This window comes from Vulpes vulpes, chromosome 7 (assembly GCF_048418805.1).
Source record: "Vulpes vulpes isolate BD-2025 chromosome 7, VulVul3, whole genome shotgun sequence".
Lineage (NCBI taxonomy): Eukaryota > Metazoa > Chordata > Mammalia > Carnivora > Canidae > Vulpes > Vulpes vulpes.
Genome location: NC_132786.1, coordinates 13,229,723 through 13,242,551, shown reverse-complemented (window position 1 = coordinate 13,242,551; position 12,829 = coordinate 13,229,723). Strand labels below are relative to the sequence as shown.

At 35.5% G+C, this 12,829-nt stretch overlaps 1 protein-coding gene across 16 annotated transcripts in view; it reads right to left on the bottom strand.

The window, feature by feature from the left end:
- Positions 1 to 12,829, bottom strand: part of CNOT4 (CCR4-NOT transcription complex subunit 4) — a 142,296-nt gene that overhangs the window by 73,828 nt on the left and 55,639 nt on the right. For 12 of the 16 annotated variants that reach the window (XM_025984503.2, XM_025984500.2, XM_025984505.2 and 9 more), the window contains one exon: positions 3,405 to 3,670. In XM_025984503.2, coding sequence (XP_025840288.1) covers positions 3,405 to 3,578 — 174 coding nt within the window. In that variant the 5' untranslated portion in view covers positions 3,579 to 3,670. Of the gene's footprint in view, positions 1 to 3,404; positions 3,671 to 8,835; positions 8,964 to 12,829 lie in introns of all 16 variants that reach the window. The other 4 variants (XM_072762974.1, XM_072762975.1, XM_072762972.1 and 1 more) reach the window with 1 other exon arrangement.

Here is a 12,829-nt window from a genome sequence, read left to right as displayed (position 1 = left end):
TTTTTAATCTAGAAATATATCCTTTGGTCTTGGGAGTATTCTTCAATCATATTTCTGAAAATAACTTTCTTTCTATGTTACTGTGGTCTATTTCTAAAATACTAACTTATTTAGTGCTTGACCTCCTGGATTTATCTTCAAATAAAATTATCTCTTAAATATTCTACCTCCTTTGTCTTTTTGCACTACTTTTAAAGAAATTTTCTCAAATTCATCTCCAAACTGTTTGTTATTTCTGCTATTATAATTATCAGAACATATTTATCCTTCTTTGAACTTTTTTAGACTATCCTGTTCTTGTTTCATGGATGTGATATCCCCCATTATTTCAGAGATGAAAATAACGTAATTTTGTCAAAGTTTTCAACTCTTTGGCCAGTCCAGTGCCCATGCGAGTCAAAGCTGTATGATGCTACCTCAGTACACCACCTGTGTTCCCACATCTACTGTTTCTACCAGGTAGTTCTCTCAGAAATGCTGCACTGAAAGAACATATAAACACAGTCTAAGGGATGGCCAGACAGCCTGTGCCTTTGTTTAGGGAAAACACTGAGGGTCCTTCTATCCATTTAGGCTCAGTAACTAGGACCAAACAGAAACATTAAACTGTCTTGGTTTTTAAAACCTGCCCTCCTCTCTGCTTCTCAAAACTATTAAAGCAAAGAGGCCCCTTTAAGTAAACAAGCCAAGTTTCATTTATGAGCTCAAACCAGAGCTTGCTTCAACCAACACCCCACCTGCATTTCCAAGTTGACTTAAGTCATCTTGATTTGCCATTTCACAGAGTGGCCTCTGCAGGCCATCTCCCAGCAGGGTAGGGCTATGTGTAAATGGCAGCTTCACAGTCTTCTTCCAGGCATCAGGCAACACTTGTAGTTTTCCTGTGTGTTAATAAAACCACTGAGGTATAAAGACTTGCTGGTCCCTGACTGGGATAGGCAGTTTCGTAACTACACATCCTCAGTGCGCTCAGCACACTCTGTGGGGAGGCTAGGCCAAAACTCTGTGTGGCCTCAATGTCTGCCATCTATGACCCCCTCCAGCCAGTAGGTCTAGTAGTCAGAGACCAAGCAGAAATTCTAGCAGTTCTAGTTAAATTAAGTCAGCAAGAAACCAAAAAAATTCCTCCTGGTCTGACTTAACAATAACCACCTCAGCTAAAGATTTTAACTTGGAAACCCTAAAGGAGGTTGCCTTGTAATTCTTCAATGTGGATTTTTTCTTTCTATAAATGTTGGAGAACTTTGATGCTCCTCCTTAGCCAATCTCTCATCTTTTCTATTGACCCTCTCTCATGACCTCATTCAGTATTACTTTATAAGTAACATACTATATGCTAACTATCAAATTTATATTTCCAGGGACACCTGGGTGGCTCAGCAGATGAGCATCTGCCTTTGGCTCAGGACATGATCCCGGGGTCGAGTCCCACATCAGGCTTCCTGCATGAAGCCTGCTTCACTCTCTGTCTGTGTCTCTGCCTCTCTCTGTGTCTCTCATGAATAAATAAATAAAATCTTTAAAAAAAATTATATTTCCATACCAGAACCAAATCGGAACATTCTCCTGTCTAATTAATTTCTCCATTTAGATTTCTAATAGGAATCTCAAACTTAACATGACTAAAACTGAGTTCCTAATCTTCTCAAAAACCTATTCCTACTGAGGTCTTCTCCATCTCAGTCAATGGCCCTTTCTACTTCCAGTTGCTCAGTCCAAAACCTTATGGTCACCAGCTCTTCTACTTGCCCTATATAGTGAATATTAAACCTTATGAATCCTTGTCTGGAAAACGTTCTATTATGCTTTTACATCTAAATGAAATGGAGAATTCTTCAAAGTTATTTATCCTTAAAATTTGGAAAAACAAATCTCTCAATGATTTTCTCTTTTCTATTGTTATAAGACAAAAACAGTAATCTCAGTTTTCTTCTTGTTCCTTTGTCGTCTAAGGATTTTTTTCCCCCATAAGCTTAAATTTAGAACTTTGTCTTTAATTCTAAAATTTTACAATTATATTAAGAGAGGTATTTTTTCAGTCATCTTGTCTTTTACTCATACAGCCCTTCTAAGGACAACTGCTTTTCAGGAGAAATTTTCTTCTAGTGGTTCCTTGTTTCTTCCTTCCATTCTTTAATTTTTTTTTAAAGATTTTATTTATTTATTCACAAGAGACACACAGAGAGAGGCAGAGACATAGAGGGAGAAGCAGGCTCCCTGTGGGGAGCCCAATGTGGGACTCAATCCCTGGACCCCAGGATCATGCCCTGAGCTGAAGGCAGACAATCACTGAGCCACCTGTCTTCTATTCATCCTATTTCACTGCTTCTGTAGCTTCTCTTGGCCAATAAGAACCAGCAGATCTTTTATGCTGCTTAACTTCTCTTTCATACTATTTTTTATCTTTTTGTACTATACGTTGCAAAAAAAAAAAAACGTTCAGCAAAATTTTCCAATATATAAATTTGTTCTTGAACTTTAAAAAATGTTCCTTCTACATAGATAGGAAATTCTCTTTTGTTTGAGAAGCACCAATGATACTTTTATTTTTTTTTCCAATGATACTTTTAAATGTTTGTTTGCTTTCTTATGTTGGTTCTTCTATTTAATGATTTTTGTGCTGCTGCTTCTTATAACGTTGGCATTCCTGAAATATCTGTTAATTCTTGGTTCTTGCACATCTGTACCTGTAATAACTCTGTTAGCCAGTCTATAAATGCTATTTGTTTACTGCAGGATGCTTTTTCGTAACTGTAAAAAGGACAAACTGGTAGATACCATGTATCAATAATTCATCTTCTGAGGATAGGAGGTCTTGGTTCCTCCAGGGTATCTCCATCCACCTTAAGGCTCTGACCCAAATTTATAACCAGTATTCCAGCGAGAGAGCAGCTATCTCCACTACATGGCATAAAAGCTAGGCTGGATGCATATGCTGCTCCAATGTAACACTCAAGCAACCGCACTGATATTTTCCTTAGGATATTAAAAGCCCCATGTCTCTTATCTTTCTCAGCAGCCTTACCTGAATATGTTTGAGCTCATGCTTCTTTCTCAAAATTGACCCTAATGACCAACTGTCTTTCAGATTCTTCACACTTCCCTGGCCTTCCAGAAAGGCACACTTTTATTGATAAATTTTTTACTAAAATTATTTTGTTTTACCTTTAAAGTTTTTCTACTTTTTTCTCTAAAGGTCAACCAGAGAGATTATATGACTTTACCAAGGTCATATAGTGTCTTTCTACTTCATTATTACCTTAAAAGTATAATGCTACACATAAAATCATCTGAGGTTTGTAGATTCTTTTTAACCTACTTACTCATTTGTAAGGGGCAAAAAAACAAAAACAAAACAAAACAGAACAAAAAACTGTACACAAAGTTACTTTGGAGTTATTTACCTTTCTACATGCAGGACAAAGCCCATTTTCATCAGTGCGAATTCGATGCCAACAAAATCGGCAAATCTGATAGCCACAGGTGCAAGGAAAAAAGTTGATATCATCTATTTCCAAGGGCTCCATGCAAAGAGGACATTCCACAGGGTCTTCCTTCGCATCAGGACTGCGAGACATCTTCACTTTTATTAAACAGCAGCAAAAGTTTATAATAACTTAAGGGAGAAGGAAGTTCAGCACTGAGAACTAAACTGTAGAACTTCAAAGACCTGCATGAGGAGAAACAAAATATACTGTTTACTACTGGAAAAAATGGCATTTCAACCATCAGGAATCATATTATCAAAAAAATTGTATAGATATTAAACCAATTTTGCTATCATCTCAGATGATTCTCAAAACATCTGAGAATCCGGATGAATTCAGAATGAATGTCAAAATAGAAAGTCTAGCATTATTAATCTTTTAGACTCAATAGAAATACAAAAGAACTTCCTTTCTCTACATAAAACATTTAATACTAACCTAGTATCTAATCGTAGCACAGTTTGGGGGAATAAATAATATACAGCCTTAAAATATACTCTAAACTGCCTTATCTCTGACCTAAAAGCTAGTAATGCTGCCACATAACTAAAGGAGTATCACAGTATTCTAAAATGTGTCAGAAAATAAATGTTTACAAAATAAACCTAAAAAGAAACACAAAGGCTTCAGTCACCTATAATAACATGTTAGTATCAAACCTTTATCACAGAAAAGACTAGAGCTGAAAAAAAAATGCCATAGAACCCAACAGTTTACAATCAAATATGTATTATTATACCAATGGAAACTTCTGGTAAAATAAGCACATATTAAATGCAAAAAAAAAAACCCTCTCTCTCTCTTTCTATGTCTATCATGAATAAATAAATAAATAAATAAATAAATAAATCTTTTAAAAAAATGCAAAAAAAAAAAAAAAGGTATTTTTCTATGGTAATCCTACAAAACCCTACAAAAAAAACCAGGAAGGGCGAAGAAACCAAAAAGATTCCAGACTCCAGACTGTTTTGAAAAGTTAAATAACTTATCGTTTTAGATTATGAAGAGTTGACAATCTTCATGTAACAATTTAGGCTAAAGTCAATGGTAAATTAAAATGTTACACTGAAATCACTATTTTAGCCTCCAAAATATGTCAATGCAATCCCTATCAAAATAACAGAGGTGTTTGTTTTTTAACATAATTCAAACTGATTCTCAAGTTTACATTGAAGAGTAAATGCGGGCAAACTGCTTTGAAACTTCTGGTGGGGGGGAATGTGGGATTTTGTACTAGCAGATACTGAACTACAAAGCTAAAGTAATTTTAAAAATTTGACATGGGTACAAAAATAGACAAAAGATTAAAGAAACTAAATACTCTAGAAACAGAACCAGGAATTTATGAGATTTTAGTATTTGGTAACAGTGACATTTACATATCAATATGATAAGGATAGACCAGTTTATAAACAATAATAAAATTCTGGTCTACCTACCTTAAAGACAGATCTACATAGAAAGATATGATCAACTTAGTAATGAAGAAAACACAAACAAAATTAAAGGCAAGCAAAAGAGTGAAGGATACATTCACTATATATAATGAAGAGTCAGTGTCCAGGGTATATAAACAAATCTCACAAAGCAATTTTAAAACAGCAATTAAGTCAAACAACATAATGAGAATAGAAAGCGATGAGTAATTCACAGAATAATTACAAATAATTACAACATATGACAAAATGATCAACCTCTTTAATTAGTAGTGAGATAGCATCCCCCCCCCCATCAGCCTATCAAAGAAGTTAGTCTCCTCAGAAAGTAAAGATTATCACTGATCTAAGGTCCTTTTTTGTAGGAAAGAAGACCACAGAAAGTACCTTGCCGTAAGCTGCACAGCTCTTAAGTGGTACAAGCCTGGATTCATTCCCAGAAATCTCAGCCCCAGAAGTGGTCCGGCTAACCATGCCTTCCTTCACACCACCTTTGGAGCTACCCTACATAAATACTCATACCTGTGCACCAGGTACTTTGCTCTGTGTTTTGCAGCACTGTTCCTACAGTAAAACACTGCAAAGTAACTGTCCATTAGTCGGAAAATCATTAAGTAATGAAAGCCATAAACTGGATGTGTTGAGTTTAAAGATGCCTATTACACAGTTGTGGGTTTTTTTTGTTTTTGTTTTTGTTTTTTAAAGCAAGCTGGAGAGCTGCCTGAGTGACTCAGTGGGTTAAGCACTGGTTCTTGCCAGGTTAAGAACCTGGTTCTTGATTTCAGCTCAGGTTATGATCTTGGGACAGTAGGGCTGAGCCCTACCACAGGCTCCTGGCTCAGTGCAGAGTCAGCTTGGCCCTCCCCCTCTGCTCCTCCCTGCCACCTCCTCACCATTCACAGTCTCTTTCAAATAAATAAATAAAATCTTTAAAATATATAAAATAAAAAATTACTCAAGCTGGAGACTAACATGAATAATTACTACATAAATATATAAACCCTGTATGTATATATGTTTCTCTAAGAAAATAAAGCACATAAAGGATTATACATCAAAATGTTGCCTTATCAAAAAGGACAAAATGAAGGAAAGCAGATTTCCAAAATTAATTTTATTTTCAAAATTTTATTTTAGAAAAATTTGTATTATCTGATTTGTTACAAAATATTTTTATATTTCAAATGCCAATCCGTATGAATTATTTTCATCTCCTTTTGGAAAATTAAGTTGAATTTGACTTTTAATAATCAGAAGAAAAATAAGTTACGTTCCTATAACTCTTAACTATTCCAAAATAGATTTTTTTAAAAGACATAGCATATGTATTTATAAACAATTGAGGAGTCCTGGTTTGCAGACTCAATTTGCTACTATCAGTTTCTTCATATATAAAATGGGGTTTAGAGCTGACTTCTAATAGCTCCTCCAACTTGAATATCCCAAACTATACCTGTAGAAAACACAGACTCAAACAGAGTTTCTACCAACAGGAAACTAATCAAGGGGTGCTATCTATACCTCTAAAGGTACTTTTGATTACATGACATTACTTCCGGAACAATAACTTGAGTTTTAGTAAGGTAATTTATGGGATGCTAGGAAGTAAACAGCTGGGATTTCTGAATCGAAATGCTTTCTAGTAAATTACCCTAAATAAAAGACGGCATATTGAAATTTTGCTTTTTGATTGTTCTGTTTTTAAAAAAAACTTTAAGATTTTATTTATTAATTTGAGAGAGAGAGAGCATGAGCAGGGGAAGGGGAAGGGGAGGGGGGGAGAGGGAGGAGAGGTGGACTCCCCGTTGAGCAGGGAACCCGACATGGGGCTCAACCCCAGAACCCTGAAATCATGACCTGAGCCGAACACAGATGCTTAACTGAATGGAATGAGCTACCCAGGTGCCCCTAAAATTTTTTAAAAGGTCTTCAAGGGTATGTATTTTCCAGTGTAGAGGGAGGAAAGAGAAGGAAACATCAAGAAGTCCCTTGAGATGGTTAATACAAGTCCAAGTGTATTTTATACACTTTTAGTACCACAGAGAGAGAGATGCCATGCAAATCTGTTGCCAAAGTAATCACATAACTGGTAAAACACAGGAAGTCTAATGTGCTAGAACACTGGATGGAATACAAGGTAAAAGCTGATTCCTGCCTTATCTGTTCCACTAAACAGCTATATGACCTTGGGTAAGACACTCAAACACTCTGGGACTCAAATGAAAATTCAAGTAGAGAGAAATTTCCTTTATGTAACACCACTGAACTAAGTTTTAAAATAAGCTTTAAGGGACACTTGAGTGGCTTAGTAGTTGAGCGTCTGCTTTCTACTCAGGGCATGACCCACGTAGGGGTCAATGATCCAGTCTCATGCTGGGCTTCCCACAGGGAGCATGATTCTCCCTCTGCCTACGTCTTTGACTCTCTGTCTCTCATGAATAAATAAAACCTTCTAAAAATAACTAGATAACTAAATAAATAAATAAAATAAGCTTTGAAATAAACTCTCCCCTCTCTAAATACCTTAGTTCAAATTTTCATTTAGGGAAGAATAATTTTATTTCACAAATATTAATATTCATATTAAATTATATAGAAGTTATATAAATATCTATATATTAAAATAAGACAACATGAGTTAAAACAGTAAGACTTATAAAGGTATAAGACAGAGAAAGATGTTATTTTTTTAATTAAAAAAATTTTTTTTCTTTCACATATACTATCTAATCCTCACAATGATACTCAGTAAGAACACATTACTCCCTTTTTCAAAGGTGAAACTAAGGCTACATGGCAACTCTGGCTCTAAGTGTTAAAACACAATATTCAAAACTAAGACCACCAGCTTCACTACCCATACCCTTTCCAACATGGTAAGACAGAAATTATGATCACTTAAGTCACAGCTACATATCTTTGTGTGTATGAAATGCACATTTCCAAAAGTGAAAATGAACTTTTTAAAAATGTCAATACTACAGAAAATCTCCACCTCATTACCCAAGTTCTTATTCTTTTTATCAACTGCAACTAATGCCACAACACAGTATAAATTGACATAAATAATAATGCTCCTGAAATGCCAAAGAGCTCACATTCCATGTAGTAAAGTACAAATAAAAATCATGTACTCAAAACCATGCTCAAAAATCTCTCATAAAGTGATGCATACATAGTTTTGTGCTTAGGACCCTGTTCAAAAAATATATAAAAATATACTGTAAAATGTAAAGTACTGAAGCCACTGTGGGAAACAGTTTGGTGGTTCCTAAAAAAATTAATCATAGAATTAGCATATGATCCACTTCTGGATATATACCCCAAAAACTGTAAAGCAGAGACTAAAACTTACTTGCATAGCAATGTTCATAGCAGCATTATTCACAACAGCCAAAGATGGAAACAACTCAAGTGTCCATCAACAGATGAATGGAAAATATAGTGTACACAGAGAGTATTTTCAGCCATAAGAAGAATAAAATTCTGATACATGCTACAATGCAGATGAACCTTGAAGACATTGTAGTAAGTGAAATAAGCCAGTCACAAAAAGACAAGTAGCATATGAGTCCACTGATATGAAGTATCAGAATAGGCAAGTTCACAGACACAGAAAGAAGAGTAGAGATTACTGCGGGGTGTGGGGGTGGGGGAAGATAATAGGAAGTTACTGCTTAATGGATATAGATTCTGGTTGGGATGGTAAAAATAGGTTTTAGAAATAATAAGTGGTGATACTGTGAATGTACTTATTAATGCCACTAAAGTATATACTTAAAAATACTTAAAATGACAAATTTTAGATTAATGTTATAATAAAAATCAATAAAATATACACTACACACACTTAAATGGAGTATAGAATAAACAGCCCTTTTGAGAAAAATTTTAAAGTATTGGTTCCTTACTTAAAGTCATTAGTCCTTTAATTTTTTGCCAATCTCGTAGTTCATTTTGCCATAAGGCAAATGTGTATATGATACAGCTCCACTGTATTGCAAATTCTACTTCTGAATATATTGTACACCAAAATACACTGTAACACAAAATGGAAAGTTACAGATATGAAATACACATACACACTTTGAAGAGTATCAGAACAGCATCTTAAATGTCCATAGAAACCAAATACTGGATATATACATAGAACTATAAACTAACATTTTAAAAAACCTATAAGTACAATACTACACCATACTACACCACTTATAGTTTACTTAATTACTGTTTTATAACTGTAAAATTCTTATTTAACAGCCAGTCCAATCTCACTAGAATGAAAATTTCAGGAGAACAGAGAAATTACCTGGTACATCATATTTATGATGGTATATAAAACAGCTACAATACGGCTGGTGGTAAGTAGTAAGTACTCACTCATTTGATGAATGAATAATGAACAAAAAAGGAATAAATTGTTGTATGTCTTTTATGACTGACATCCCTCTTCAAAAGTAGGAAATACTCTACTTTGTCCACTGTTTCTATATTAGGTAGCTATTTCACAAAGCATGTTACTTATATAATAAACTACACAAAGGCAAAAATACTGAATACTAGCTATGGACCATTTACTCAGTAAAAAAGCAAGGTAAACTGACTGCCTAAGTATCAACAGCAATACTTCTTCCCCATTTTAAATTAAGGGCCAAAGTACCAGTATACATATACCATGAATATACATATACTGTGGAACTCAGGACTATATGTATTACCTTTAAGAACAGGAAGAAAGCTTACTTATGTTATAGAAAAATACCGACCTAAGAATTAAAGTCTCCTTCATAAAGGTTAAGATATTATTGTACAAAAAAAAAAAAAAAATCAATCATGTAGGACTGCTTCTGACCTCTCCACCGATGTGTTCATTTAGTAAATTATTTTACTTTCAGAGGATGTAAATCAAAATCAGCATCCAAGTCAACTCACATAGTGTAACATTTCCCCTAAATACTTTTTGCAGAAGAGGTAGATAAGAGTGGAAGGGGAGATGAACAGAATCTTTTTCCAGTAGAAAGTAACCCCAGGAGGGAAGAGACTGTCTTACTTATTAGCATATCCCAAAATTTCAGAACAGCTGGTGGCATGTAAATATTTGTCAAGTGGAAGAGGAGCAAGAAATGGAAGGAAGGAAGGGGGTAAAGGAAAGGGAAGTACCTATTTATTCATCCATAAATGTGTAGGTATCTATTATAAGGCTCGTTGAACAAAACTGCCAATCTTCACAAGTCTATAAATGTAGCAAATACATATTAAACATAATAACAGACTTCTCTGAACATCTCACTGAAATGGCACAGGTTTTTCTATTTCTTACAATGCAATACTAAATACTAAAAAAAAAAAAGTAATTTGCTAATTTGCATTCATTTGTTTGCAGTTAGAGGAATATGATCATTGATTTTGGGAGAGCTGTTATTAAAATTACCATCAATTTATCAGCTGAACAAATCAAAGACAGCCAAGATGACAAATCATTCAAATCAAAGGAATAAAGAAATGCAGCCCTTGCATAAAAATATATTTTTAAAAACCTAACGATATAAAAATTAAAATGTATGAAAAAACTGAAGCTGATTATTTATGTGCAATATCAATTTAAAGGAAAAAAATTGCTACAAATTTCCTTACAGAAAAAAAAAAAAGCTTCCATACACATTTAAAATGATTAAGTAAAAAAGTACTAACTTAAATCACTTTGATAAAGATTTCTTTTTTTTTTTTTTTTTTTAATTTTTATTTATTTATGATAGTCACAGAGAGAGAGAGAGGCAGAGACGTAGGCAGAGGGAGAAGCAGGCTCCATGCACCGGGAGCCCGACGTGGGATTTGATCCTGGGTCTCCAGGATCGCGCCCCGGGCCAAAGGCAGGCGCCAAACCGCTGCGCCACCCAGGGATCCCTGATAAAGATTTCTACCATTACTTGAAGTATAGTAAGCAAGGGTGCCTGGGTGGCTCAGTGGGTTAAGCACCTGCCTTCGGCTCAAGTCATGATCCTGGGGTTCTGGGATGGAGCCCCGCAATCAGGCTCCCTGCTCAGCTGGGAGTCTGCTTCTCCCTCTTCCTCTGCTTGTGCTCATTCTCTCTTAAATAAATAAAATCTTTTTTAAAAAAGTATAGTATAGTAGGCAGAAGTTAACAATGACTAGTCTTTTAAAGAGGGAAGTTTAAAAAATATAAGGTAAAAAGCACATTTAGGCTCTCTTATCAAGAAAGCTAACTGGTAAAAAAAAAAAAAAAAAAAAAAAAAAAAGAAAGCTAACTGGTTATTCTAATTTTACGCAGTACCTCATAACCCTTACTCCTTCTACTTAAAAACGTTCTCACTTTATTAGAAAAGTTAGTGAGCTGACCAATGAAGTTTCTGCCATTCTAACAGTTTTTTATCTTCATTTATTGAATGATTCAATAAATAGTTAAGTTCTTCTTGTGTTTCAAACTCTAGTCTATGTCTTTAGGATACATTAGTGACCCCAACAGGCAAAAATGATCCTAACATATGAGGCAAATGAAGAAACATTTTCTCAAGAAAATCTAAAACTCAAAAAAACAGCAAGACTGTGAAGTACTTGAACCAAAACCTACTCTTTCTCTTTCCTTCCCCCTCATTGACTCAATGAGGCTGAAACTTCAGATTGATGCAACTAGGAACCAAGAGTGCTCTCTCACCACAGCTACCAAACTAAGAACAATCTTCCCAGGAAAGGGAGGATGTCAGCATTTCTCATTCTGCCCAAAGCTACCTGCTGCTAAAGCTAAGTTCCAGGTAAGTGCAGGTAAGGAAGGGCATCTCTCTTCCACTCAACTGCCACTCATAGGAAAGAAGTTCTGTATTGCTGCTGCATGTTGAAAATACTAGGACCAGGATTGTCTTCCACTCAGCTACTTTGGAAAGCAGAAGTCCCACACCAGGAAAGGCAAGACAAGGTGACCTGGACTACCATACAACCCTCCAAAAAGTGTTCAGTTCCTAAATTGGGGATGAAACAGAGAGAAAAGCACATTATTGTCTCCACTACCCAATTCCAGAGTCAAAGCCAGAGATTTTGCCAGAAAGGTGAAGCAGGCCTTAATAAAATCAATTGCTCTGAATCTCTTTCAAAGAGATTATTCCAATCCAACGTTGTTCCAATGCTGATTTTGTCTACAACAGAATGTGAAGTTCAAGCCTAAGGGCAATCTCAAAACCTCCGACATAGTGGTAAAGGGAAAATGGGGGGAAAATTTCAGATACAGGCTAACCTGTAAATCAGCTAGTTTGCAGGAAAGAATATAGAGAATCAGAAAATGAGACAGCTGGGATGAGCCCTCCTGGGTCAGAACAAATTTCAAGCTCTGACTCAAGAACTAACCCCCTTCAAGGAAGCTCAAATTTTTTGGATCAAGCTCAGCAACAATTTCTGTCCTGAGGCATTGCTGAAAACAATGGAGCAGGCAGGTGGCAATTAGTGGAGCTTAACATCTGGGTGTGGTCAAGGAAAGTGGCCTTGGAAGCTAGCCAGCCCTGCCAAAAATCCCGGGGTGAATGTGGGCATATTCAAATCTGCACCCCCTAAGAACAACACCAGATGCTTAACACTGCAAGAGGAAAATAGACTTCACTAAAATAATTTACCCAGTAACTAAAAAAAAGCAAATAACACTAATAAGTTCTGAGAGAGGCAGGGGAGACCAGGATCCAGCGTTACTACAATATTATAGAAGATGCCCAGGTTCCAACCAAGAATTACAAACCATACAAAGAAATAGGAAAGTATAATCCATGTAGAAGGAAAAAAGCAGGCAACAGAAATTGCCTGTCACCAGATGGACTTCAAAGAGCCCTTTACATATATTCAAAAAACAAAAGAAAACCGTAAAGAAGTAAAAGCAATGTATGATGACAATGTACATCAAATAGA